Below are 25,764 nucleotides of genomic sequence, written 5' to 3'. Positions count from 1 at the left end.
ACTGCACATTTTAATGAAAATAATGCATTTCCCAATGGGATATTGTTCCCTTTAAATAATGGTTATATTTGTCATGGGGCTGTGTGAACACTACCCAATAATAAAAACTGGAGCATTTATCGCTCCTCATCATCTTTACAACGATGCTTGGGGAATTAAAATAAAATGACCGTGGCACAGCAAAGTTCATCTGTAAATTTTATAAAGCAATAAGACATATCACATTAATAATAGTGGCATTATCAAAGTGATTTTCACTTTGGTTATCTCGGAAACACCATGCTTCAAATACACAATCGAATATATTGGGTCAATAAAGCTAAACAGACATTAAAAATATTGTCATCACACAATCGTTCTAATGGAAATTGAGTCATAGGTTCTAATTCCAGAAGCGCTCATCAAAAAAATCAATGTCACCAAGTTGCCTATAAAGGCCACACTTCCATTATGAAATCAGTTTAAAGCCCTAAACAGGAATCAAGAGCATAATGGGTTTATTCAAGCTAATGTCATTTTTAGTGTGCAAATCTAAACATAAACCATCAAAGTACACAGGAAATTTATGTGCAATAAAGCAAAAAAAATCCATATCCAAGGACTTGGCACAGTTAGACTATCACTGCACTATGCAAATATATATATATATATGTATGAACTCAAGTGCTCAAGACAAATTATTGCAATTCAAAGTAAATGTCTGCTCACATTGAAAGAATCAGCAGACACGGCAAAATACATCACCGATACATGTGCAAGAATGATAAGTAACTCAATTTGACAATCTTGTCTGAAACGACTGCTTTATCTGCCTGAGGTTTAGATTACAATCGGAAAAGTGCAGGCTTGACGTGTTGGTATAACTGAGATAAAACTGAAAAGCAATTAACAAATCACAACCAACGCCAAGATGCTTCACTTTCTTCAAAATCAAAATAAGTAATTTTGTCAACAAAAGTGGTTTATTACCATATAAAATCAAAATAGAACTGAGACTTCAAGCCCTATAAATGTGGTTAGTAATTCAAATTAAGGAGACTTGCGACCAATCACTTCCAAATGGAGAAATGTTTGGTATGAATTGTTCTAAAATGATTCAAATAAGCAAATGCCTTTGAAATTTAGATTTGTCCCAACCTAAACACACTTACACACAGTTGGATCCATCTGAGCTTATGATACACAGGAAAATCCAGGAAATAAGATATCAGAAATTCAAGTTGATAAAAAAAACTTGCAGTAGGATATTGAGAACTGTTGCCATTGTATTAGAAGGCAATACGCCAATACAATCAAACAAGAATGAAGATCAACAAGACTGAACCTCTAGGTGTCAGAACTTTAGTTCGCTGTCAAGCCCATTTGTTCAATGCAATGCAAAGAATTTACGAAGACATGAGCACCCTGATGTTTCCACTCATCAGTCCTGTGTTATCCACTGTTAGTAAAGCTTAGTAATTGGTATGTAACCCGTCATCCCAGTCCAGTGATCATTACAGGCTGGCGATTTAACAAGCAAGAAATGAGCCTCTTGACACCGTGATTTTAAAACAAATCTTACAATAGACTTGTGCTGAGTGGGGTCAAAAGTCATGAATGACGATTCAACCAGAAAGTCATGTTTCAACAGCCTAGAAGTCAACTTGATTCCTGCACATGATGCTGGGAAGAATAGAGAAATTCATCTACATTCATCTCAAACATGAATACCTCCATCCAGAACTGTGGCTACCAGCGTGTTGGGAAGATCAAAGCAGATGATGGCTTGAATGGAAATGTTAATAATCCAGGGACTAATCAAGAAGCAACATTCCAGACCAATTGGCTCTCTTCTGCTATTCTTATGAGATCATATTATCATAATAATAATAATAAAACGTAACCTGCTTTCAAAGCTGCAGAGTCTTGGGTAAAGAACACAGTGAAGAAGTTTCACTAACCTTATATTGTCTTTTTTTCAGATTGGTGGCTGTGAGGAATTGTTCCTCATTCACTCACCTGGATTACAGCAGAGGCTACCTGACATACCCTGATACAATGCAGACATTGGCTACATTTCTTCTGTTGACTCACCGTAACCCAAGTTAGTCTAAAACTATTCAAAGCACTTTTGTTCGCCATTAGGCAGTATTGCTGTTCCATCCACCAACCCTTCTGAATGTTAAGGCTCTTACCAGTGATAGTGTCACCAAAAGAGAACATAGAGGGCACCACTACATCATGTGGCCACACCATGAGAAGTACTTTATATTGGTTTCACCAGAGACCAATAACCTTCAAATTATGTAGCCTGAGGTAACTGGTTTGGGATTAACAAGGCACATGCTGATCCCCAGAATTGTGCATTGGCATGCGAAGAGCATTCTTTGTACGACACAGACCATTTCATATTGATGCAAAGGAAACATTCGCACTTCTGTCTCCATTGTGCAGTGACTGACCCAAATTTTGAAAAGGGCAGCAGCTTTTAAAACTCTTGCTCTGCATTTCTGGGGCAGGAGATGAATCTGGCTGCAGTGTGGAAAAGTGTGTTAGTAATATATTCAGCACAGGTGGAAACGGTAATGTAGCTAATGGCTAAGTAATCACCTGCAGGTGTTTCAATTGATCCAGTTTTTTTAAAAAAAAGACTAATCGTTTGAGCCCTTACTCTTCAAGGAAAATGGGCCCCAGGCATCCAAAACAGGTCTAATCCTTCAGTTAGCAATGTTCTCCAGTTTAGAGCTACTTGCGGGAATTGGGGTAGTTTCTATTAGTTTGTCAGGGAGGATGCAGAAAATTGCTAAAGTTAGAATGACAATATGCCTTTATGTGTGCATAATATTGGGCTATTACGACTGCTGGGGAGTCCATCACCGTTGTCCAGCCATTCGGCTTGATGATACTCAAAACTAACGGTAAGCACAGTTTGAGAAGTGTAAAATTAAACTTGCATTGAACGCACACATGTCTGGCAGCATATTAAATACACTCATCTGGTATGCTGTATATTTTTAATAAAACTTCAAAAGCAGCAACTAAATTTAACACTCCAAGTCATTAGTTCTAATAGATAACACACATATATATATATGTTAAAAAATATGCAGAAACATTGATGTATTGGAAAATAGTTTTGCTTACATTCCAACCTTGAGAATTCATAATTGTTACCAAAGTGTACCATATTTCTGTTCATTTCAGCTTCTTGTAGACAGAAGTCACTTTTTTAAAAAAAAATCAAATGCTCAAGACTGCAGTTCTTTTCATACTAAAACACTGATCTTTACTTCAATGAAATGTACAAATATTTAAAGGGCCACAGCAGAACTGAAACTAAATACAAAACATTTGTGATATTTTTATTAGAAATGTCACACAATTGTCTGTGCAATGTGTGCAATATAACTACAATTTATTGTTAAATGTACTATGTTAGAAAACATGTAAGCTGTGGCGCTCTGAAAAGATTGCTATTCAAAAATTAAATGAAAAATTGCATTTTTTATTTGACATCTTTGTTAATACAAATTTTCTGTACAATTCTGAGTGAATTAAAGAGGATACAGTAATAACCTGCAAAATGGAATGACCAAGCAAAAAAATTCTCCTTGCTGTTAAGCACAGTGACTTTGATGAGGGACACTCATAATAAACATATAAGCAATAATCTCATTATCAAAATGACTACACTTTGCAGCTAGAGAAATTATTACTGCTTCATCTTGAAATATTACTGGAAAAATCAAGTATTGTCACGATCTTCAGTCATGTTTATGTATACTCCATAGTGCCACAGAAGCATTCATAAATACATCAATATGTCAGAATCAAAGATTTATGTACAATCGTCAAAGACAAATAGAATCATAGAATTCACATCAATCTTTCGTACTGCAATTTTATACTTTTCAGTGTTACCTAATGAAACACCCATTTCATAATAGTGGTTCTGCATTCAAGCAGCATTGGTTTAGCTTTTTAAACACATTCATTCATAAATTAGAATATTCACCATTTCTATTAATGAAGTTTCATGTAAACAACCCACACCTTTAATTTTGTGCTGAGGAGAAGACAAAACACATGCAACACTCCTTTAAACTAGCAGGTCCATAAAAATCACCCGGCAAAATATTACTTAGCCCAAATTAGGCGCATTTACATCCATTACCTGCAGTTTCACATACTCACACATTAATTTCTCACATGCTTGCACATCAGCTACTGCAGTTTCCATCAGTTCTCAGGCACACACACACAAACCTAGTTTATTGATTTTATTCTCAGAATTATTTGAAGGAAACTTGGGAGTTGGGACAGTTTTATGCCTCAAACAGACTTAACTCAGCCACACAAACCATGACAAGGTGAATGTTAATTAGATCCACCAATTCTCAAGGCTACCATGTCTTGAAGCATGGTATTACTATGCATACAATTCCATAGATCAAAAATCAGACATAATTTTTAAATTTTCAAACAAGGCATTTCATATGCTTGCCAATGTTATTTAGTTTAAATCAAAGAGATTATAAACAGCGACTCAAGGCGACAATGAATTTCACAATACTGTCATCACATTGAGCTAAAGCAGGATCAAGACAATCTTTGCCTCTTAGAATATTGTGATACCGGTGCCCTCACCCAACATAACTTGTAAACTGAAATTTAATTCTGTTGTATCTTTTCCTTTGCACAGGAAGACACACAGGAACACATACTATCCAGTTTATAGTTCTGTGTACAGCATTGCATGCAAAATGCCTATCTGCTGTAATAAAATTAAAAATGACTAAGTAAATATAGTATTGCCTGTGAGGATATTTGTATCATCTTTCTATTCAGTTTTGGTACCTATACATTGTAGCTGCACAGTATTGTTCTAGATTGCCTCAGTCAGTTTGGGGAAAAATTAGTACAATAAGTAATTTGTTTATCCTGCACTTTTGCATACAATAGGATTCAATCGCATTATTTTTTGACAAATGTTGTCCAGAACAAAATTCAACATTTCTATATAAAATTGAGAATGACCCAAGCTAAGCACAACATACTTCTGCACTAAGTTTGCCCATTGTTAAATGTTGCCTATCTACCAATGTTCCAAAAGGGTTTGTAATTGATCGGTGATGCAGGAGGCAGATCAAAACAAAACTATCCTTAAATGCATTACACACGTAGTATTTCAAATACCACAGTGATACATAATAAATGCTTTCACTAAAATAGTGTACTGTACATTAATGTTACAGGAATATATGTTGCAAATTACTGTTGCTGCCATCAAGTCTTTTGAGATACTATACAGCTTAACATTTTAATACTTTCTAAATAAATCCATTTTCAGGCAGATTCAACAGAATTGCCAAATGCCAGAAAATATATACAGTCGCAACGTAAACAAAAATAGTCCCCATTTCGTTTTGCCCCAGTTTGCATCTCCAGTTTTCAAGCTAACTAGTGTTATAATTCAGAACATTCTTTTTTTAAATTCAATGTACAGTGCTTTTGAGAATTGGTTACATTAAAATGTCCACATCTCCTTCATTATCTTCTTCTGCCACCTTTACTGAGAGCACTTCTTCATTCAGGAATAAACCGCTTAGTCGCTCTTTTCGGGCTTGTCTCTGTTCTTTCAACTGCCGCTTCCTCATTGCCTTCTGTTGTAATTTGCGCTGTTTAGATCGTTTCTATCAAATAAGCCACAGTTACTTTAGATAGTGTACAGTGATAAACTTCAACAACAGTTTGCATTTGCGTTTATATAACGTCTTTCGCACGGGGTTGCGTCCCAGAGCACTTCAATTAAATTGATCGGGATGGGGGTGGGTAAAATGCAGTTAGGAGTAAAGGAACAACACAGACATCAATTTCTCTGACAGTCTCTAAAACGAGCTTTCAAGCTAACGCATTAATTTTAGAATTCTGGCCAAGTACAAACAAAAGCGAGGTATCAAGTAAATCAATAATCCTCGTATCTGACAAAGGGTTCTTATGAACCCATCAAAATGCTTTGAGGAATTTACAATAGAGTGCAGTGACTGTGTATTTTGCAGACAATTGTTGGTGGACTCGGCAGCCAATTTGCGCACAAAATAGTCATGAAGTGAACGGAGTGAAAATGTACCTTGGAGTCTCTTATTCTTTCAGCGGCATTTGTAGACAAGTTACTATCGCTGTGTGCCCGGCTCATGTTGGCACTTGAAGCAGCAGATGCAGAATTGCAACCACTGGATCCACTACTGCTGGCTGAGCTGATCATACTGGCACTGCTGCTGCTGGCACCGCTCACAGCGCTGGCACTGCAACCAGTGTAACTATTTTTCCTCCAGTTTTCACGCACGGATCGTTGCCGGGCACCATGTTCTTTAATGTAATTTCTTACCTGAAGGGATGCAACATACCAATTGGATCAATTCGTCAATGTTTTTCCCCCACCCTTGTATTCTCAGTGAAAACTATGAAATATGCAGCATCTTTAGCAGCAAATTTTGAATAAGAAAGTAACTTTCAGAGTTTACAATTAAGATTTTTTTTCAGTTTTGTTCTAGGATTTCCCAAATGCTAAAATATGAACGGAAATTCAAGAGTGAAAAAAGCTACATCCAACATTTTAAAAATCCCATTTAAAATCTTATATACCTTTATAAAGACTCCTCTGTCTGAGACGTTAATACATGTAGTCAACCAGTTCAGGCTTTGAGATTTACCTGCTTTAACTTTTCATCTGTCAGACAATTCAATTCAATGATAAATTCACTGTCAGTCGGTGAAATCTGAGCACTTGGATCAATAATTTTAATAATGTCCAGCTGTTCTCGCAGTCCCATTTCTGTACTGACTTTACGACTCAGGTACTCAATATATTCAACCTGAAACAAATCAAAGTGATATTCTGGTAAATATTCACAATTAGTCTCTGTTAAGGAAATACAGTACATATAAATAAAGAGAGAACAAACAAATATATTTGAAAGTACTATATGGTTTGCGGTAACCAAACTACTTTGGTGGATATTTTTACATTCATCAAAATGACAAATGTCAGGATCAGTGTCAGTGAAACATTTTCTACTTCTATCACCTTGAATCAGTATCAAGGGCTTCCAGGTGAAGCATAGCATGGCCAGATGTAGAGTAGAACTTCCACTATTCTGCCTCAATAATGTCTTTACCCCAAATTTTGGAAAAGTAATATTAACTGAACAAGTGTGTTTTTCCATCTCCTTTAGCAGTCAACTTTAGTCAGAGCAGAACTTTTTGCTGAACTTTCGACAGACTTTGATTTGGATCTATATTCATAGATACAACAACAACTTGCATTTATATAGCACCCTTCACGTGGAGTAGCGTCCCAGAGAGTTTGATTCTGGGTTGACAGTGCCCAATCTCATATAGAACTACTCAGCCCCAATATGATTCAAGTATGTATCGTGCCTTTAAGGAGCGTACAGCTGAGACAGATCAATTCTTTTCACAGATTTGTTTTATTATTGTGAAGCTGCAAATAAAATAAGAGTAAACAACACTATGAATACCTTATATCCTTAGTTGCAATAAAAATATATTAAGGTAAAGATTTAACCTGGTATTAATATTTTAAGTCAAGTGTCCATTGCAAAATTGCAATGAATGAATTTTAAAATAAAAATCAGCAGTAGCACTCGTATATGGCGTTTTAATATAAAAATCCTTAGCACCATCTAGTGTTGAACAGAAGCTACACTACTATTTTGTGAGCAATGTTAATATTTCTGATAACAATTGTAGGAAAATCTATCTTAATGAATCATTTTAGTACACAAGCTAGTCTAATTTGTCTAAATGTCTTACTATCACTACCTTAATCTGGGGGAGGAATGTAATCACAGCCATGTCTGATGATGATCACAATGTCTTGGAACAAATTCCTTATTGTGTTTATTCATAAAAAAATAAATTCGTATGTCATTCTAGCTGAGCCAAGGTTTACCTGGGAAAATGTTAAACAGTTTCTACAGTGCTAGAATAGGTTTCTTTAAAACAATTTAAATATGCATGTGAGACTCCATATTAAGATACGCAAGCTTCATCACTGACACACAAATTCCTTGAATAAAAGGTCAATGACCTGCTCATCATTTGTCATCGCACTCCATGGAAGCTCATCCAAACTTCGATGCTGTTTACTTCTTCTCTTTAGAACAGGGCAAGGGGAACTCAGAATGCTGGGTACCAAGTCAGACAAGACATCACTTCCACTTGCAATATCACTGCCAGGCAGCTTTAAAACAAAGAGAGCGGGAGTTTAAAAAAAAGCATCCACAGTAATTGTCTTAACATATGAAGACATTTTGTGCTCATCAACACAAATTGTGCAGTCAGGACCCCATATTGTGATAAAGAGCTGCATTACATTTCGTATCCTTGATCTGGGAAAACAAATTGCCTCAACTTGATTCAATGAGCAATGGAACTGTAATCAAACACTGCATATCAGACAGTTTATACAAGGGACTAAAACTGGATTATCAACCTCTCAAATAACAAAGGGGTTGTGTTCAACTGTGAAAAACCTTGTGCAGCAGTTCTACCTAACCAATAACATGCTCAATAATGTTATTATTCATATTATTCATTACAGAACGTTGGCATTCAAATCCTGATAAATTTGAGAAACATAGCTAATATGGAGTTCTAGAAATCACCCTGTTTTATAATAATTACATGGGTCAAAAGTATGCTGGGAAGTAAAATTGGGATTGGAATAATATTTCCCTGACTGTTAAAAACGAGGCATTTATCTTCATTCAATCATGGACACAACAGAGTAGAAAAACAAAATTAACAAACAAAACCTCAGGTAATAAAGAAATTCAGGGACAGCATAAGATTGCTGCAAATAATTCACTTATGTCTTAGAAGTTCCCCCCACATTACATACCACATTGTAAGTCAGTTTCAGACATGCAACCCTTATCTGATGATTGTAGATGAAAGCAGCCTATATTGTAGGTAAAAAATAGTTCCTTGAACTCACCTGCCACTCAAATTCACTGTCTGACCAATCCCAGTAGGTACTAATTGATGAAGACACATCACTACAAACACTGCCCTCTGGAAACAGGTCAAAGGATGCATTTTGAGTGAATTCCTGATCATCGAGAAGAGAATAGGAATCCTCCTGGTCTCCACAGGAAACTGATGAAAATAGTTCTTCGCTGCATTCAGAACTTGCCACACTTGTTCCGCAGGAAGTCAAATTCCACCTGTGCAAGGAAACAAATAGTTTTGCTATCTTTACTGGACATCCCCACAAGTACTTTCTTGCTGATTTTCCCTTCCCTTTCAAGTGACACAAAAGCCAATTATTGTCAACATTGCAAAGATGGCAACATGGATGAAAGGGAAAGATGTGTTCCTTATGCCTCAAGATTCATCCTGCAGGTAACAGGAATAATTTTGTGAAACAGCAAGATAGAAAAACTAGTTTACTTTTAAAACTCATTTTACATAATAATGAGTAGGCACAGAAAAGACCATTGTGGGACGTCCAACTGGTACTAAAATTCAATGTAACGTTCCTCTGCATTCTGGAAAAACTGAAGTTTACCACAATGGTAACTTAAGACAAGTTTCTCTGCATGGATTTTAAATGTCTGCACCTGCAGTTTTTTCCTGTGGAAGAGAATTACAACACAGGGGGTCATAGTTTAAGTGAATATCAAAGTGTTGCTATAGCGACTCGTACTAGCTACCATGTTGACAGTACGTGCAATCACTGTGGAACAAGATGAATAATCAGACCAATTCTCAGGCTCAGACCAGAATCCCCCCTTCCCATTCAGAGGCCCCAGGTGATATTTCACACTCGATTCACGCTATCCACCTGTTGGTATGGAATCGGCGCAGAGGATCAGTTCTGTGGCAGGAAGATAACTGGCAGCCAAAGTCACTGACATCAAGAGTGGCAACGTCACTTGTGTGTCCTCTTTGTGGTAAGAAGGGGAATGGTTCATCTGGGGCCAGGAATTTTCCATACAGATCACCTGACATATTTGTGTGAAAAGTGCTGTAGGAGAAGCAAACCTGCAAAAGATTAAAAAAAAAGTTTTATACAAGCATTGTACAAATATTTCTCCTGTTGCTAAGCAGTTTTGAAGAAACACTATAAATAATAGCTCCAAAAACATTCTTCACTTTCCAACTGAACCTTGGTAACCCTGCACAATTTTTTGAATTAGCACCATGATCAATATACTTAAAAAAGTTTTACAGCTGAAATTTACAATTTTAGCACTCTACCTGTTCTGGGTATTGCGTAAAACAATATTACTTTTAAAAATCCATTTGTTCCCCACAATTTCTATACCTCCCATATCAAGAACACAATAGCAGTAAAGATAAAGAACAGCAACAATTTCGTTTTACTTTTAGCATATTGCCTGTGAGCAATATGACCTAAATGCTAACAAAGATATCTAACTGGCGGGAGGGCAAAGGTACACGTCACACCTCAGAGTTGAACCAAGGTGGTTGGGTAGTCAGGGCAGGGAGGAGTAAAATCTCACTGCAGTATTAATTAAACCAATGAATGTATGGATCATAAAGTATCTGTGATCTATAATTTTTAATTAGATTTTACAACAACACTTCACGTTACTGTAGCTGCAGCTACATGGTTCTACAGGTTAAAATCATGTTTAGTCCTTATTTGTAATATAAGTCAGCTACAGTCGTTCTAAGAAATATAAAGTAATGCTGGTTGTAAGTTGTAAGGAAAGTATTAGGGCATCTAGAACTATATTGCACTTCTGAGTCTGCTTACTAATATATTTTTATATTTGAAATACAATACAAAATTGTAATCCAACAACTTAAAAAAATATTTGCAATTAGTGGCTCAATGGAAAAAGCAAAGCATATATTGAGATTGAGGCCTTGATAAAAATATGAGCAAATATCGTGTGCTAAAAGTTTATGCTAGACTGGATATACAGCAAATTAACTTGTCATAATTTAAAAACTCGCTCACTCCCCCACTCTCCAGCCTCCCAGTGTTGAAATACAATGCCACATACACAATCAGGTGCTATTTCACCAGAGCTTTAATTAGCTGCTCTGTCTTACCATCCTCACCACATAAAAACGAGTTTATACCCAACAGCCAGCATCAAGCAGCACATTTTCAGGCTGAGATTCAAACTTATAGGGGTTACAGAACGATGGAATTTGCCTTCTTTATACTGCAGTGCCAACATTGTAGCACGAGGGGCAACAGACAGCTAATGACCTCTAATTTGGGTACAAGTAGTTTAGAAACCGACTACATTTTCTGCCTGGGCCTTGGACTCAGTACATACGGGTTGGCACTGTCCAATGCTGGCAAGGCTCATTCAGGAAAACTTGGGATCTCTGGAGTCGCTCCCTGACCTTGTAAGCGTGCAGAAGGCATCAGTACACTGAACCAATTGCATACCCATGGTATACTCCATCAATGCAACTGCTAAACCCAATTACAATTGATTAATTTGCTGGGAATCCCCCCTCCAGAGATACACATACAAAACACCACAACTTACACATACATATATATACACATAAAAGTGAAAACACATCTGCCCAACACAAGGCACAAAGCCATGGTGACGGACTGGTACGACTGAAACGTGCCAACCCGCGACAGGAAGCAGCTCGGCTTCCCTTCCTCTCCCATTGCATCCGAGCTGCACATGGAAATCCCAGCGAGAAGATTGTTGGGATGGAACGCGCGCACTCTCGCTCTCGCTCTGCCTCCGCCCGGAGGGAAATATCCCGGTTTTACCCAATTCCGGAGAGTATGGAGGCGCAGGTTGGCAAGAGCCAAGGCTTGGTGGGGGGGGTTGGGTGGGAGCCCAGAGTGTGTGTGGGGGTGTGTGTGTGTGGGGGAGATGGAAGCCTAGTGTGTGTGTGTGTGTGTGGGGGGGGGGGGGGTGGAAGCCCAGAGTGTGTGTGGGGGGAGGGGGAGTAACTGTCTTTGCTGGGGGTGGGGGGAGGGCCCGCAATGACCACTGTACAAATGTCCGCACCAAAGAGCGGACTGAGGGACAGCCCAGAGGCTGCAGAGCGGCCTCGGCCGGACACCCACACACATTCACCCACACCGGCTTCTCTCCTTTAAATACGGAGACAGAAGGAAACAAAATGCCCTCCTCCTCCTCCACTCTCCTCCCTCCCTCCCTCAGCGGCTTCTCCTCACCTTCTCCCCGGCTCTCGTCACCGCTTCCCAAGGCCGGAGCCCGCCAGCGCGTCACTTCCAGCCAGGCCCCGCGCGCGTGCGCGCCAGCGACACCAGGCGGGCGGGTGGGCTCTCGCGCTCTCTCCCTCGACACCGCCCCGCGCGCGACCAACGGTTTTTGCCACGCAGATCAACAAGACCGTTCGTAGCCCAAGGCCGCCCCTCCCCCCCGAAAATAGCCCGACGTGGCTCGAAAAATAGCCCGACGTGGCCCGAAAAATAGCCCGACGTGGCCCGAAAAATAGCCCGACGTCAGACGCGTCGCCTGACCTCCACTCCCGCTGATTGAAAGGTTGGTGTCTCTCTCTCTCTTCTCTCTTATTTTTTTTAAAAAAACGCTTTTTTTTCAAACTGGGTCACGACAGAAAACAAAAGGTTCGTCAAATTGATGCGCATAAAAAAATGACATTAAAAAAAATATATTTTTTTTCTTCAATCTTCCCTCCGCCCCAACAAAAAAATAAAAAATGTAGGCGCCCGCCCGAACCTACTGTTTTTTTTAATTCTGACCCGCCTCCTCCACCTCGCGCCAGTCAGTGACTCGCGGAAAAAAAAGCCGCACGGCCCTGACTGACGGCGTCGCTCCGTCCAGTCAGGACCGCCCCCCCCCACCCACCCACCCCCGCGCGCGCTCTGAACAGGAAGTGACGCACCTGGTGAGCGCGCGAGCGAGCGGCTCGGGCTCAGGGAGGCGGGAGCGGCAGGACCGCGGGGTCGGGGTGCGTCGACTGAGGTGGGTGGTACAGGTGAGGGGGCGGGGAGAGGGGGGGGGGTGACTGAGGGGCGGGGAGAGGGGGAGGTGACTGAGGGGGACGCGGGGGAGCCGGGGACTGATTTGGGGGAGTGGGGCGGGGGGGGGGGGGAGGTGACTGAGGGTCTGCGTGGGGAGACGGGCACCGGATGTGACGCTCGGTGGCGGAGGTCAACAACAACAACAACTGACATTTGTATCGCGCCCTTCACGTCGGAAAGATGTCACGGGGCGTTGGATGTCCCGTACCGGGAGTCGATCCCGGGCTGCCTGGGTAAAAAACAGGCGTCCTAACTGCTGGACCATATGGGAGCCCCCGGGCTGGAGGATGTAGGATGTATGTGATGATGGGGGCGGGATGGTGGTGGGGGGGGTGTGAAGGTGGGATACTAGAGGTGGAGTTGTCTGAGGGCCGGCAATCTACCTGGGCTTTGTTTTGAAGAGGCTTCAGCCACCTCTTCATCTTCGCCGCCCCTCAGTCTCTGGCCGTTCTTTGAGGGGAGCTCGTAAACGGAACAAGTATTATAAAAACAGAAGTCGCTGCTGAACGCTCAGCAGGTCAGGCAGCATCTATAGAGAGAGGAAAGTAAGTGAACGTTTCAGGTCGATGACTTTTCGTCAGAATAATCGTTGATTGGGTAGAAATTGCAGCAAGGCTTGCTGTTAGATCAGAACTACATCAGGAGGTTGTCAAAAGCCTTATCCTTAATGTTTTTTGTACCAAGAAGATTCTGATAATCCCTTCTCTTGATTCAGATTTTTAGGGGTATCAGAATGTCCCACAGAAGTTGTTTCCTGGGAGGGCGAATACCCCTAGAGGTTGACACTATGGTGAAACAATTGAAAGATTTAGATAAAGAAACGTTCAGAAGAATTCTTAAAGGTAAGTTTTAAATCAAGTGAAGGTTGACGTAACACTAGCTTGACGATTTCGTTTTCATTCTCGTTTGTTCAAACTTCACATGTATCTTGTGAACAGGGAAAACGCTGGAACGTTTAAGGGTTTGGCACTTCATACAGGACTTTGCAAACAAGCAATTTCTCCCTCCCACCTAAAATTCATAAATATACTGTGTCATTGTAATTTGTTAAAAAGTATGAGTATTTTGACTTTCCAATTATCAAGTTGAGTGGATACTTAAGAGGGTTTTGAAATCCGTTGAATGCAGTCTGTTGTCATTGTTCAGGATTACCTTGTATTTTCCCCTTATTTTGGTGAAACAAGTAATATGCGATTGTGTAATTATAAAGACTGCGCTTTCAGATCTGTTTTAATATTGGAAGATGAAGATGATATTTTTAAAATTGAGTGAAGTACTGTCTCACATACGATCCAAACATTCAAAGAGATCATATTTGTTGTTGTAGTAATAAGCATGATTGTGTCCCTCAGCTGTTGTGAATGCACTAGAAGGAAAAGACTGCAAGGAATCCGTCAAGCACATCACTGAAAACATGAGCCTGTCTGAGGAACAGCTAAGTTATATCCTATCAGGCATGTACACATTACTTAGAGAAGCTCTACGGTTACCACAGTCATCCCTTAAACAGGAGGTGAGTAATAGTGTAGGAAAGAGCTAGATGGTGAAATGCAATAGTGTACAGCTATTCCATGTAATAGTGTAAGAACAACAACAACAAAATTACATTGGTATAGCGGCTTTCACGTCAGGAGGACGTCCCAAGGCGCTGGACAATCAGTGTTTTGGACCCGAGCTGGGGGTGGGGGCAGAGTGGCTGATGGTGGGGTGGGCGAGGCGGGGGACATGAAACAGACTGAAGCCCGCTGAGGGGACAGGTTGGTAGGGGGTTAGGAGGTCGGAGATGTAGTGGGGAGCAAGGCCGTGAAGGGCTTTGAAAGTGAAGGAGGAAGGAGGTAGATGGTGAAATGCAAACTCGTGCAGGCAGCTGAAACTTTATTTGATACTTTGGAGTTTTTTTTTAAAAATTGTATCTGGTTTCTTTAAGGCATGATACAAAGTAAGTAACAATATTGAAGAAATGCAGTATAAATCATTAATTTAAACCTTTTCAGAGGAATCGACGAAAAATATTAGTGTTTTTTTTAAGTTGGGCTTATAAGTAGTTAATGTAAATTCAGATCAAGGAAGATGCATTCATGAGAATATTTGTCTATCTTAATTGTGCACTCATTATTGTTTTGCAACAACACCCATGTTGCACAACTGTATTTACAGGATTGATCTCAAAGGACATACAATACATCGTTTTATGTTCATGGTAATGATGTATTCCCAACCAGGAAAGGTTGTAATAGACAATCCATGGTTGATATGGAGCTGTACATTATTAAAACGTTTTATTGAGAGACAAAAACACATAGTTCACATGCACACACACGTATACTGTGGCAGGAACAATCATATTTTACATAAAAGTAGCTTTGGTTTGCCAATTGGAGCAGCTTATTGATGCTTTTTACTGTGTAAAGAAATTGCTGCTAGGCACATTGTTAGGACAGAGAAGAGGAGGTTTTAGTTATCATATGTGCATGTTATACCAAATTGGGGAGAACTTGATGCTGACACTAGGTGACAGAGGTATAAAAAAAAGTTCTGTTTCTACTATGCTTCGCCTTGATGTGTGTGTGTGTATATATATATATATATCTATATAGTATGTTAAAAAAGTGTAAAACCAATTATAGAATCGCTCTAGCTTTTACTCAATTGGGTTTACAAACCAATGTATATGTATTCCATTTTTATATAAATATCTTAATTTATAACAACCAGAAGTGTATATTTTAACACTAGCTGATTGGAATTTTATTTCCTCAGGTTTTTAAAGAAGACCTAAGGGATCTTCGGTATGTACAGCTGCTTTCTCAAACTATTACTGTTTTGATCTATCTGATTAGGAAGATAAGCAGTTTCATTACTGGCTCCTCTGAAGGTGTAGGTCCTCAAAAATGTGACTGAAGTATTTTGTACTACTGTGGTGTAATGTTCCCAAGTTGAAAGAATTAAGAAAGGTAAAATCTGCAAAACATAATGTGGTCAAAATATACATTATTTTTACATTATCCGGTGCTTCCTTTGTGCTCATTTCAGTGGAAAATCTGAGGAGGATAACCAGAACATTTATGTATGTGTCTTTGAACCCATGAGTAACGTAGGACATGAGCTGTATTCAGCTTGTAGCAATTTATGGTGCTCCTTTTCCTTTTTGGGACAATGAAATGTTATTCCTTTGTGCCTTTATTTGCAATGCCTTTAATTGCAACTAGATGGCAGAGGAGCTGTAGTATTTATTATTTTTAGATCAGTCCCCAGGGATTGGTGTCACGGTTTTAAAAGACTTTTTAAAAAAAACTCAAAAGCTGAAGTTTGCAAAGCATTAAATATTAAGCAACAGATATTCAGAAAGTTCTACTTTTATTCTTCTGTTTGCAAAAGATGAATGCAGTGTTTATCATCTCCATCTGGCTCTCTACAAATGTGGAATAATAACTATTCCACTTAAAATCCTTTAATATATATGTGATTTGTTTGCTAGGATTCATTATTGTTTTGCAGATTCAGTTTAGTTTGATTTGGTACTGTTTTATTTTAACCAACAAAAATGTTGACTGTGCGAGAACTCAGGCTATATTCTGCATACAGTGCAGCAAATTTAAGAAACTAAATTGAATATGTTGCAGAACCACCTGAAATTCAAATAATTACAAGACAACTTGAAGGATTTCAAGTAAAATCTATAAATTGTAGAGCACCAATTTTAGCCAGTTGTTGTTAATCACCATCAAATATTTATGTGATGTTGTTTGTCCTTTTGTGGTCAGCTGTCATTTGTATTTGTGTTACCGAGAGTAAGGCTAGTTAGAAGTAATTTCTTATAAATAAGGATATAAATATTGACACTAAAAATAAATGACCTATTTTAACTATGGGTATATTCTATATGCTATATTCTTGGAAAGCATTACTCATATTTGTATACTGTGGGACACAAATAAACAGTAATTTATTTGAAGGTACCTGTAATGTGAGAAATGAAAAACATCTTTTTAAATCATCCTTTCAGAGAGAAAATATGATTTCCCATTTAGTCAATTGTGCCAGACAGAACAATAGTTTGAGAGTTGTTATTTTAAAATATTACATTGACAGGACATAAAAGAATGTTTATTACCAGCACAGAATATCCTGTGAAGCACTTTGAGACGTATCACAATGTGATAAGGCACTATATTAAATGCAAGGTTTATTATTATTATTCTTACGAAGCACACTGATCATAGCTCCCTATGATAAAACAGTATCGACTGAGAATTAGCTAATAGTTTACAAAATGTATTTGTGTGTCATTGCAATATTTTTTTCAAAACAAAGAGCTCTATTAATCCAATCAATAGATAGTTGAAATGAACTTCAGTCACCTCAGTTAAAGCAGAAGACTACACTTGAGAGAAAAAACACGTTGTAAATAGATACCTGACAAAAGTTTCAAGTAACAGCAATCATAGGAATAGTCTATCTCAAAACTGATTTGATTTCATTTCGCAAATGTGTAATCATAGGAAGAGTGGTATAGCAACCAAGGATTATAAAGTGTTGGGCATTTATTTGCACATGCTAAGATTTTCTGTTTTTCATTAAAAATAAAAATGTGGTATAGACAGTATATGGAGCAATTCAGCCCATATTCACTTAGTATACATAAAGATCAGCAGGTATACTTGCATATTCTGTCACGCAGAATTGAAAAATTATTAGCAATTTGAATACTTTCAGCCTCATTCTTAGTAGACATTAACATGTTTATGATCAGAATTTACCTGATGCTAAGTGTGTTCTTATATTTCAGGATTCCAGAAGAATTTATTTCTGACTTTGCCAGTGTTGTTTTTGGTAACAGGTTAGTTAATAATTATGAATTGCCCAAATGCTGATATTAATATGGGTTACAACAATAATTATTTCCCAGAGAATGGATTTTGAATTTTAAGCCAGTTAATATTTTTCTAATTTTTTTTGAAGGGATTATTACTCCCGGAAAAGCGATCCACCAATCGATTAACAACCGGTTATCTACTTACTACTAGATAAACAGAGGCGGGTGGAGTTGGGAAACTTGCGTAATATTTTGCCCTGCTTGGAAATCGAACCCAGGTCCTCTCGCTTGTGAGGCGAGTGCTGTAACCGCTAAGCTACAGGACTCCACGATATATTGATATATAGTGATATAGAGATATAAGAATTAGATTTAAATGGAATTGCTGTTTTATCAAATAATATATTTTTAAAACAGCAACGTACAAGAAGAGTATGCTATCAATATTTGCATAAAAATTTCTAAGAATATGTATAAATATTCTCTGTTTTTAGTTCTGTTTTTTCATCCTTTTTGACATTTTAGGACATGAATACTCCCTACTCTTAAATATTAAAAAAAATGTAAAATTGGTCACTCAATCCACGACTGTTTGTGGGACACTGCTGTGCACAATTGGCTGCTACATTTCGCCCACAAAATATAGTCGATTCACTTTACAGTATATTCTGTGAAGTGCTTTGGGATGTCTCAAAGACATGATAAGGCCCTTAATCTTTCTCCTCGTCATCACAGTTTTTTATTAAGACTTGACGGATTTTGGTTGCCAAAATAGTCGCTTAAAATGTAGTAGTTTAATCATTTCAAACACTTCGTAATATTATCCTTTTTGTATTTTTTAAGACGTTCAGTACTGGAGGCTGCAGCTTTACAGCAAGGAACTCGATTGCCTGGTATTGAAGACTTTAGGTGGCGAGTTGATGTAGCTATTTCTTCAAGGTAAACTTTATCCATATGAATCATTTTTCTGTTTATTTTAGTGAATGTGAATGTGCATTGGCATCTGCTGTTTGATTGCTGTAGTATAGGATCAACCAGCAAAAGATAGTACAAGTCTTAAATATTCTCCATGGAAGTGTTTGGAACAGAAAATGCAGTTGGGAAATAGAACGTAGGAGATGTGACATTTCTGTCCCTTGCAAGCGGTAGGACAATGTACATACATAATGGTATATATTTAAACAAACAAAAGTTTGCCAAATATTTACTATGAAGGTGGTGCCCTTTAGAAATGTAATGCAAGGGTATTATGATTATGTACATGATCAAAGTCTGCCTCTATTCTCTCTGGTATCCTGCATGGTGCAAAGTTGTCTTTAAAAATAACTGCCATCTGTGATTCATCTGGATAACTCAAAACCCTGTTGGCCACAGTCGTGAATTATAATATTCATGGTATTATTAAAAGCCATAGCACAAATAGCAATTGGTGTAATTGACAACCTAGGATGGTAAATAGAACTTATCCAAACTTATGATCTAACCTTTATATGGGGCAACACTCAGCCAACTTGGTATTGATATTTGTTTCTTGCGCAGTGATCCTAATCGGAGGAAGTGCTTAACAAATTAGATTTTCTCCTTTTGCATTGACACAAATTTTCTGTTTGCAGCTCTTTGGCTCGTGCACTACAGCCTTCTATACTGATGCAATTAAAGCTATCTGATGGCAATGTTCATCGTTTTGAAGTAAGTATTTGCAGCGCGTTGTGGATTAATCTTAAGTCATGTGAATGACAGCAACAGCATGTGCCTTTTCATTGTTTCCGGTCTTGTGCTTTGGGATCTTTGGGTGGGCCCAGGACGGTTGTTGCTTGTGTTCAAGCCACATCTGCAACTATTCAGGAAGTGTGATGGGTAATTTCTGTTACTGACCTTGGCAGTGCTGCTCATACTGGATGCCTTGGGCAAGATGCCCAAGAGAAGTCTTGGAGCTCATTACTGGAAACAGATTACGTATTTCTATCATGTAGGGTTTAGCATGGCTGATGTCATTTTACAATTGGTCTGTTAGATCCCATATGCATTTGATTGAGTTCAATCTTGCTGACTTATACTATGGAATATCTCCAGGATTGAAGAACAATGTTTTGGGGGTACAAAGGATAAAAGAAATTGAAGTGGAAGAAAGGAGAGGAAAGAAAAATGAGATGAAAGAGTGATGAAAAAAATTGGTGCTATATTTTGAAAGCAAGCCCAATGCCTGGTGATAAAATTGACACATTTGTTTAATCTGTTGAATGCTGTGATGTATTTATTAAGGGACAAACAAAAGCGAGGTGGTGCCAAGAGAGTCAGGACAGCAGCAGCATAAGATTAATAAAGAACAAGGATAAAGAGTATTGCAGAAATACAAAATGAAAGACTTGTAATTTTGTTGTTGTTTTTAAATAAATAAACCCAAATTAAGGGGATTGAATGGAGAGAAGATAGATAGTGCATTGTTGGCCATACTGCAGGAAAAAAGCATTGTTCTGAAACTGTTTTATTTCCAGTCACTCAGTGTTTGTATTTGCAGAGATTGTGATTTTTTTTAAACAAGCATTGTATGAAATTGGTTCCTAAACTAAATCCTCATGTAATTTACAGTCATTTAATCCCCAATCTTGGTGTTTCCTAAGCAGTTCTTGTTATCCTGCTACCTGTTTTTTAATCCTATACAGTGCATTGCACTATGGACTTCGGCCCATTCCTTAGGGTTCTCAGTAAAAATTATATAAGTAATATCAGTTCCTGTAAAATTCCATGGAATTGTGTAATTGTCACATGACATAATATCAATCATGTTTTAGTTGTAGGGCAATCTGTCATCTGGTATTTGTTCTCTAGTGTTTTGTCAAACACTTATATTCTGGTTACATAGACTGATACAGCACAGAAACGACCATTCAATTCAAATAGTCAGTGCCAGTATTTATACTCCACGAGTCACTGCCCCTCACTATCCCCTCTCCCAGACATACCCCTCTATTCCCCTCTCCCTCATGTAGCCTTGTATGCATCTCCCTCACAGTTGTACATCTATCTTTGTATCAGAGCATTAATGCTTCTCGTGACAGCTCAGATGATATTGGCTCAAGCACTTATGGTGTTTGTTTGTGCATTGCAAAGCACTGCTACATATATATGTTTCCTTTATGTAACTGTGCTATACTCTTTCAATAATCAATGTGGAAAAAAATTAATTGAATTACTGTGTATTGTTCATTCAATGGCCAGATGCAGTTGGAAGGAAGCTAATATCTACTTGGAGCAATGCCACTTGAGGGAATTGTTGCCCTCGTGTTACCATTTGAGCCTTATAATGAAGATTAGGGTTTATGCAATTAATGGTAAATTAGCTAATTGGATTGAAAGCTGATTTAAATGTATAAAGTAGAAATGGGAAAGATTATTTAATAGACAGTGATTAGTGAAGCCTACAAAGACCTATTCCACTTCTGTTCATTGGAGGGGTTTTTTAAGCAACTCTGCAAAACTAAGCATGTTTCACATACAAATTAAATGTTGGAAATTGCCAATACAGAGCAAACATGCATTCCTCCAGGAAAAAATATCTGAACTACTCAATAACTGAAGCAAAGAATTTAATACCAGGACTTAATACCAACCAATGTTAAATATTACAGCAATAAAGCTTCTCAAACATCAGAAGTAGCTAATTAATAATTATTGCATTTAATATAGCTCCTTATTACATTTTTGAGATGTCTCAAAGCACTTCATAGAATATACTGTAAAGTGAATTAACTGTTTTATGGGCGAAATGACTGAACATTAAGCAACTGAAATAAACTTCTTACCTAGTTTGCTCATTCTCCTTTTACTTATTTCTCATATTCTGTTAATTTTTTGAATTAATGGGGTCTTGTTACACTTGCAATGAGCTAATCTCAATGTACACAGAAGGCTTTGAAGCAAAATTAGTGAGTTTCTTGTGTTCGCTTATATGTTCAGTTCACTAGTTTTTTGTGCTTTATTTTCAGGTACCAGTGGTGAAGTTCCAGGAATTGAGATATAATGTTGCACTTATCCTTAAAGAAATGAATGATTTGGAAAAAAGAAGCATTCTGAAAATTCAAGATTAATTTTTTTTCACAAAGTTTTTTCTAATAAACCTTTAAAGTCGTGATTAATATCTTTAATCAGGAACTCACTTGTAGCCATTAAAATATACTGTATATATTTGTTAAAGCTGCAAAACATATAAACTTTAATCATTTTGAGGCATACATGTTCCGAGGACCAATTGTGGTTTCAACATTCATATTTATTTCTAAAATTATTAGATTAAAAATATTTTTGCACAGAAGATCAAGGTACATCTATTGATGTACTTTCAGAGTCTCTGTGGCACAAGTTGGGTCATTTTGCCATTTCTACATGTTAGCCATGCCCTACACTTTCTGGTTGTTGGCTTGAAATGCTTGCACATTTTTATTTACTCAACCGAATGCCTGACACATTGCGGAAACCATCACCTTGCTTAAGTGTCTCCAAATCCAACTGAAAGTTCCATGCATCCCATCTGTACAGGGAAATTCCAAAGATATTTATTGGGATGGGAAATGTGCACTCTCCCTGGAGAGACTCATACTGCTTACCTAATTCCAGAAAGTATTAGTCACAGGTTGGCAAAAAATAAGGCTTGGGGTGTGCAATGCTGTTGCAGTCTAACCAGCTAAAACTGCATAGCTGCCATTGATAGTGTTGTCTGGCAAGCTTTCCTGCTGCTTGTCCAGTTAGGACCACACTACCTGTTAGGGCTTTGGCTTGCAGCGTTAACGGGAAATGAGTGGAACAGTGTCAGGACTGCCGACGTGAGCCAACTAGGCTGTGTTATCACTAGCAGTGCCCTGGGGTTCTGTGGACCTTACCTGGCTCAGTAACCAGACCACAGGGACTGCCATAGAGGGTGGGGTCGATTCTAACATTCCTTGCCAAACATGTCACCTTGGAGCTTATTTTATTCCACTGTTCATTTTTGTTTTTTGAAGCTATTCTACTCATAATATGATGCACAGTAAAGGATTCAAATTGTTCTTTCCACTTTATATGCAATAAAACGGGAATAATTTATCAAGGAAATCTATCGTGACTATTTTTGTTTTCTCTTCCGTTTCCCTTACTCATCCGAAATCTGTAAGTAATGTCTGGTCTAAGGCCCACTTAAAACTCATCTGTTGCCACTGGCTGGAAAAAAATGTCTTCTACTAACTTACTTTAGTCTATTGGTACAATTGGTTGAAATGGCCATTCTTTGCATATATTCTTTGAATGAGCTTAGTAGTGAGTCTTTTAGGCGTGGTCAGCTATCAAAAGGAATTCAATTGTAACTTCACTACATGTTCATACCTGTACTTCATTCCTAGACTTTGACAACTTGACCCTCATTGTTTGAAACACATCTTTCCTCCTCAAAAACATCAGCTCGTTGGCAAGCACAAGCCTCTGCAAGACTGGAAAACTACATCATAGCTGGGCAGCTTCTTGAAACAATTCTTGCACTCTTATACAGGTTACAGAGAAAAACGGTGTAAAAGGATCTTGCTCTTGCCTCCAGCCTTCATCTCACTTTCACTGCACCTTTATTGCCTCCTCTATTAATACTGTTCTGGACAAGGTATCTGCCCGCTTTGCTCAGTTGCTAGCACTCGCCTCGGTCAGAAGGCTGTGGGTTCTTACCATACACTGGTCATAGCATAGGCTGATACTCCAATGCAGCATCGAAACTGCTTCATAGCTGGAGGTGCTTTTTTTTCAAAATTAAGGTTAAAACTGAGGACCCATTTCCCAAATGTTTAATAATAATAATCTGCATTTGATATAGTGCCTGATCACATCTCCGAGACACCTCAAAGCGCTTCACAGAATATACTGTAAAGTGAATTGACTATTTTGTGGGCGAAACGCGAAAGCCCATGAAACTATTTGAAAACACAAAAGGAATTTATCCTGGTGTCCTGGTCGAAAATCCTCCAGGTTAATTGGTCTAATTAATTACCTCATGTCTCAAAGTTTAAAGAAGACTTGCAATATTATAAGTCCTTGACAGGAAACTAATGCCGAGGGCAGTCGAATATTTTTGTGGCAAACCAGAAAGGTAACACAAACAGCCATGAAGTAAATGCTGTAATGTGTAGGATTGTTGGCCAAGATACTTGGAGAAAGTCCTCTTTTCAAATAGTGTAAGGAGTTTTTTTAAGGTCCACCGGAACAGACAGACTTGTAATGGCAGCAACTGCTTTCTCCTTGGAAAAGCTGCCTATCCTTGATCAACTGCAGATGATGCGAACATCTTTTCAGCCATGATAAACCTACAACAACAACTTGCCCTTATATAGCGCCCTCAACACAGGGTAGCATCTCAGAGCGCTTAACAGTGGCGGAGCCTGAGTCCAAGCCGGGGGAGGGGGGGAGGTGACCGTAAGCAAGGTCGAAAAGGAAGGTTTTCAGGCAGGAGTTCAAAAAGGAGAGGGTGGTGGGGGGGGCAAGGCGGAGGGATTGAGGAAGTGTGTTCAATAGTTTAGGGGCGTAAACCTAATTGAATACACATGGCTTACAAACACTTTAAAATGTACGTGACTTGTAATGTTAAAAGTTTATGTAACTTATTTTCAGTTAGGTAACCATTTGTTATATAACTAATTCCCTAAGTTAAATCTTAAGGTGAGGGTTTTGACTCTCCACGATTAAAACAATAGATTGCTTTTACAGATATTTAGTTTGTGTGAAGCTGTCTTTTTCATGTTTATTTAAAGCAGTGGTCAGAAGATGATGTAACAGTTTCATTTAGAGTGGGGGAAAAACTGTTGTCTACTTATTCTTTCCTGCTTGAGGAATTACATAGAATGACACAGCTTGAACACAGGACATTCAGAACAAAGTCTGTTCTGGAGATTATTTGACAGGTCAGATGGATACAGCAATTATTTGAAGAGAATTAAACTCGTGTTCAATTCTGCGGGGGGGGGGGAGGAAATAACATTCAGGTTGTCCACAGGAAGTTCGAGCAGAATTATAAAATATTTTATGTAAAGTAGCACGGAGCAATGCATTACACAAGACGTGTATACATTAGAATGCATTAGTCCAACCTCGCGCAAATGGCCCAGAAAAATAAAGACATCTTATGTCACTGATCGTGGTAGCTATGCGCAGCCCACCCAAAAGTCTAAACTTTTAAGTCTTTTTGGTTTTCATTCAGGTGACCTGCAAAAACAAAAAAAGGATATTTATTACAGAGGAGGTGCTGTAACAGTTACATGTCCTTTTTTTTGTACGAAAACCAAAAAGAACATAAAATGCTTAAAAGAGTGTGTAGGTCAAAGTCACGAAATATGAGTTGTAAACATATCTCAGCGTTTGAGTGCTTCAGTGTTCACATCAAACTCAAAAATGACTGGAAACGTAGCAATTCCCCCCCGTCCCCCGAAAAAATAATGGTTTTATGCAACGAAAGGCGATATCAACAATTGTATCGGTCATATAAATGCAAGTTATTGTTGTGTTAATAACGCGAGTCATTTGTTGCCGATTTCACTTGGCTCTGAGTTGCATTCCAATCCGACGACTTCGGGCAGACGACGCAAGAAATTAAAAAGAAATCAAAAAGGTTGCACTGTACATTTCAGCTTGTGATCTGTCCTGCAAACCCCCCCACCCCCACCCACCCACCCACACAACCCCTACTCTCCCCCCCTTCTCCTCTCCCTCCTTTCTCTCTCTCTCTCTCACTCCCTCTCTCAACGTGTGCAATTGCTGAAAAACGCAGTCAGTTGCAATCACAGAAACAGGACTACATAAACCCCCAATAATTCAACCCCTCCCCCAAAACCCCCCACCCCCACCCACCCCCCCCCAAAAAAAACCTCCAAACAATATAATGTTTCAGAAGTTGCTGGTTTTGTAACAGTCT

General features: G+C 38.6%; 2 protein-coding genes across 4 annotated transcripts; one reads left to right on the top strand and one right to left on the bottom strand.

Moving 5' to 3' along the window:
• Window positions 1-3,242: 3,242 nt before the first annotated feature.
• Window positions 3,243-12,333, bottom strand: fam199x (family with sequence similarity 199, X-linked). The gene is made up of 7 exons (XM_007892954.2): window positions 12,200-12,333; window positions 9,851-10,050; window positions 9,002-9,230; window positions 8,093-8,245; window positions 6,693-6,854; window positions 6,110-6,367; window positions 3,243-5,672 (listed from the first exon to the last, which is right to left on the bottom strand). Exons 2-7 carry the CDS (start codon window positions 10,015-10,017, stop codon window positions 5,502-5,504), a joined length of 1,140 nt encoding a protein of 379 aa, XP_007891145.1. The 5' UTR covers window positions 10,018-10,050; window positions 12,200-12,333; the 3' UTR covers window positions 3,243-5,501.
• A 120-nt stretch (window positions 12,334-12,453) lies between these two features.
• On the top strand, window positions 12,454-22,934 carry commd5 (COMM domain containing 5). Of its 3 annotated transcripts, none has more exons than XM_042340556.1 (8): window positions 12,454-12,530; window positions 13,746-13,872; window positions 14,383-14,543; window positions 15,791-15,819; window positions 17,820-17,870; window positions 18,690-18,785; window positions 19,460-19,535; window positions 21,833-22,934. In XM_042340556.1, the coding sequence occupies exons 2-8, from the start codon at window positions 13,764-13,766 to the stop codon at window positions 21,932-21,934; spliced, it is 624 nt and encodes a 207-aa protein (XP_042196490.1). In that variant the 5' UTR covers window positions 12,454-12,530; window positions 13,746-13,763; the 3' UTR covers window positions 21,935-22,934.
• The last annotated feature ends 2,830 nt before the right edge of the window (window positions 22,935-25,764 follow it).

Source organism: Callorhinchus milii, unplaced genomic scaffold (genome assembly GCF_018977255.1).
Source record: "Callorhinchus milii isolate IMCB2004 unplaced genomic scaffold, IMCB_Cmil_1.0 Scaffold15, whole genome shotgun sequence".
NCBI classification, from domain to species: Eukaryota; Metazoa; Chordata; class Chondrichthyes; order Chimaeriformes; family Callorhinchidae; genus Callorhinchus; species Callorhinchus milii.
Note: the sequence above shows the minus strand (reverse complement) of the source record. Positions and strands in the feature narration are given on the sequence as shown.